General features: G+C 34.3%; 1 protein-coding gene across 1 annotated transcript; it reads left to right on the top strand.

Annotated features, from left to right (window-relative positions):
* Positions 1-726: 726 nt before the first annotated feature.
* LOC145072164 (neurofilament protein-like protein) lies at positions 727-3,148 on the top strand. Its single transcript, XM_079018548.1, has 2 exons — positions 727-976; positions 1,473-3,148. Exons 1-2 carry the CDS (start codon positions 932-934, stop codon positions 2,898-2,900), a joined length of 1,473 nt encoding a protein of 490 aa, XP_078874674.1. The 5' UTR covers positions 727-931; the 3' UTR covers positions 2,901-3,148.
* Positions 3,149-3,764: the final 616 nt, after the last annotated feature.

The raw sequence follows: 3,764 nt of genomic DNA on the forward strand, positions 1-3,764 counted from the left end.
CGCATATGAATAGTTTAATAATATGCAAATAAAATGGTTTAATCACATTTTAATAGCTTAATCACATGTGAATAAGAATATTTTATCATATATGAATAACTTAATCACATACGATTAATATATATGGTAAAAACTTTATTAAAATATAAAAGAATTTAAATATATATATATATATATATATATATATATATATATATATATATATATATATATATATAATTTCATATCAATATTAATACTAACTTATAGAGAATTAAAATTTAAAATTTTTTATATATTTGAAAAAAATTTGATCAAAATAGCAATCTAAAATGTTTGTTAGCACGCTCTTGATTTTATAATTTTTCTCGTTTCAATCTAATATATAAATTTCAGTACCCAACCCTAATATACAACGTTGTTCTATATCATTTTTCTAATACTATATATATATATATATATATATATATATATATATATATATATATATATATATATATATATATATATATATATATATAGAATGAAATGAAGAAAGAAATGGCTTAAGTGCATGAGTTATGAAATAATGTGTTGATCGCTAATTGACAAGGTAGACAACTATACCACCAAAACAAAATAAAGCCGTTAAATGAAATGGTCCCTTACAAAGCTTGTCACTTTGCCTTTTGACAACTACATCTCATTATTTATCTCTTTTCCCTCATCTTTTTATAATTAATTTTAAGGACTCCAACTCACACATAATTGACAGATAACCATCATGTGAATGCCAGTCACTCCCCCATAAAAAGTTCCTTGCTTTTAAGCCCTATTTGTGGTTCTTCCTCTCACATACATTCTCCCACTCTTTTTCTGTTTTCCATTTTTGACAACCTTATCATTCTCTTTCTCTTAATTCACCTTCTCTCACAAGACCAAATCAAACACCAAACATCTCCATCCTGCACCCATGACTACCGAGGTTACTGTAGCCGATCATCCTGCTCTCCATGAGGTTTGAATTTCGGGTTTCTTATTTTCTCTGTTCTTCATTATATGTGCGTGGTATGGTATGATTGAATCTTGATTGGGGTTGGTTTTGATTTGATTATACGAGTTCATCTTTAGTTAAACGTAGTAGCGACCTTAGTAGTTATCTGGCTGTCTGTTTTTTGTAACTTCTTAATTTTCTCTTAGTCGAGTAATATGTTTCTTCATGGATCTAATTGGATGAATATCTGATCTAATTATATGGATATATGCTAAAAGAGTTTCTTTATTATTAGTCAGAATATATACACGGATAAGTTCTTTTAGAATTGTTTGATTTGAGGATATCAGGGTATGCCCTGTAAAACAGATCAAATTTCCAACCTGAAAAAAAGTTAGTTCAATAACTCAGTATGCATGGCGTGTACTTGAATAATTAAAAAAATTTGTTATACTAAGATATGGCAGTTTACAACAAACGGGATGAACGTAAATACCATACATATTCAAATATATTGCAGGAAGTCAGCAAAGCGATCGATGGAGATCATGTCAAAGCAGTTGAACAAGAGGTTGAAACTCACAATACCGAAGAAGTGAAAGATTCACCAAACGTTATTACTTCGTTAGCTGAAAAGGAAGAGCCAAAGATCGAAGACACACCATCTCCACCAACCGTTGAAGTGCCTGTAACTGTAACTGAAGAAACATGCAAGGAAACCATAACTGAACCTATTACTGTTGAAGACGTGAAGAAGGTTGAAGAGGAAGAAACCCCGAAGACTGAAGTGATCGTTGAGGATATAAAAACCGAAGTTCCAGCCGTTGAAGCAGAAGAAAAGGTAACCGAACCCATTGCAGCCGAAGAAAACGTAACTGAACCCGTTGCATCAGAAGAAAAGGTCACTGAACCCATTGAAGCAGAAGAAAAGATAACTATTACACCTGTTGAAGCAGAAGAACAGGCAATTGAACCCGTAGAAGCAGAAGCAAAAGTAACCGAACCTGCTGAAGTAGAAGAAGCAAAGATTGAAGTAATGGCTACCGATAACGAAACCAAAGTGCCTTCAGTTGAAGTAGAAGAAAAGATAACCGAACCAGTTAACATTGAAGAAAAGCCAACGACTGAGGTGGCGGCAGTTGAAGAAACCCCAGTTACTAAAGTTGAATCGGAAGAAAAGAAGGTTGAAGCAATATCGGAAGAGATAAAGACCGAGGAGACTAAAGATGGCGTTGAAGAGGTGGTGCCGGAGACTGCTGAGAAAGAAAAGGAAGCAACCGCTGATATTTCTGAAAAGACCGAAGAGAAAACAGAAGTTGCAGAGGCAGTGGCGGAGATCGCTGAAAAGAACGTAGATGAACAAGTGTCTGTGAAAGAAGCAGTTCCTGAGGTTGAAGACAAGAAAGAAGATGATCCAGTAGTTCCAAAAGTAGACTCGGTTCCTGCTGATGAGATTGCTATGAAGAAACAAGAGGATTCTGATATTGTTGAAAAGAACGTAGATGAACAAGAAGTTGTTGCTAAAGACTTGCCTGAAATTCCTGAAACGAAAGAAGAACCCAAAGTAGTGGAGTGTGCTAAGGAAACCGAAACTGTAGAAACAAAAGAGGTCCCTGAAGATAAAACAACTGTTGTCGAACCAATTAATAAAGAACTTGAATCCGCTACAACTGATGCGCCAAAAGAAAATGGAGTTGCAAATGAAACTAAGGTAGAGGAAGCTGTTCAAACCAATGAAACTGCATCAAAAGAAGAGAAACCTGTTGATGAAACAAAATCAACTGAATCTGCTCCTAAAGACGAAGAGAAAACTACCCAAAAGCCATCGATTAGCATTATGGGGAAGGTTAAAAAGTCGTTCATGAAAGCGAAGAAAGCTATCACTGGGAAGAATACCACGAGTCCAAAGACTCCGGTTCAGGAAACCAAAGAAGAGGAGAAGGCTTAATTAATCCTCCAAAACGGGTGGAAAAAAGGAAGAGAATGTGGTATAATTGTTTGTTGTGTGAGTACATTTTTTGTGTCTGTTTGTTTTTTGTCTGACGTTTGGTGCCTATATAACTGGCTTGAATTTGTTTAGGAAGCATGCATGCTATCTTTTGGTGTGTATAATAGTTGGAGGTTTTGATTTGGGTTTCGTCATTTGTATAGGTTCGTCTTATTCTTTTTATTATTGTCGAACTTATTGTTTGGTCATATACTCATGTGTTGGTATTGTAATTATAAAAAGATATTGAATGTGAATATTATATATATATATATATTGGTTAATACTTTCTTTCCATTTACCAAAAATCCTCTGCTTTTTTAGCATTGGAGGCTGCTTTAAATGACTTTGAGGCTGTCAGTCCTCCCATCATATTCTGTAGCTTCCTTTTGTGTACTTGAAGATTCCTTTCTGTCAATAAACATCAACATATTGGAAAAGCCTCTTACAAGTCAAAAGATTCCATGAACAAGAAACTGACAGCGGAGGAGTTGTGTTAACTTTTTTGAATCTTTGCATAGAAATGAAAAAAAGAGTGAATTACAGTTTTAGTCCCTAAGGGTTGGTCAAATTTTCTTTTTTGGTCCTTAAGTTTAGAATATGATAGGTTGCATGTTCTAACAAATTAGAGTATCGGTCCATCTATAAGGCAAAAAATAGAATGTTACAAAAATGGTCCATGTGGTATGGCATAATAGACAAACTTGGTCCTTGCATTATTTGGATATTACAAACTTGGTCCCTCCGTTAAACGATGTCAATCACTTTCCGTCTAATGTCATCACGTGCGTAGCATGTGAAGGTATTTTCGTCCTTTTACGTAGC

The sequence above is a fragment of the Lactuca serriola genome, chromosome 9 (assembly GCF_051521515.1).
Source record: "Lactuca serriola cultivar US96UC23 chromosome 9, Lser_US96UC23_V15, whole genome shotgun sequence".
NCBI lineage: Eukaryota > Viridiplantae > Streptophyta > Magnoliopsida > Asterales > Asteraceae > Lactuca > Lactuca serriola.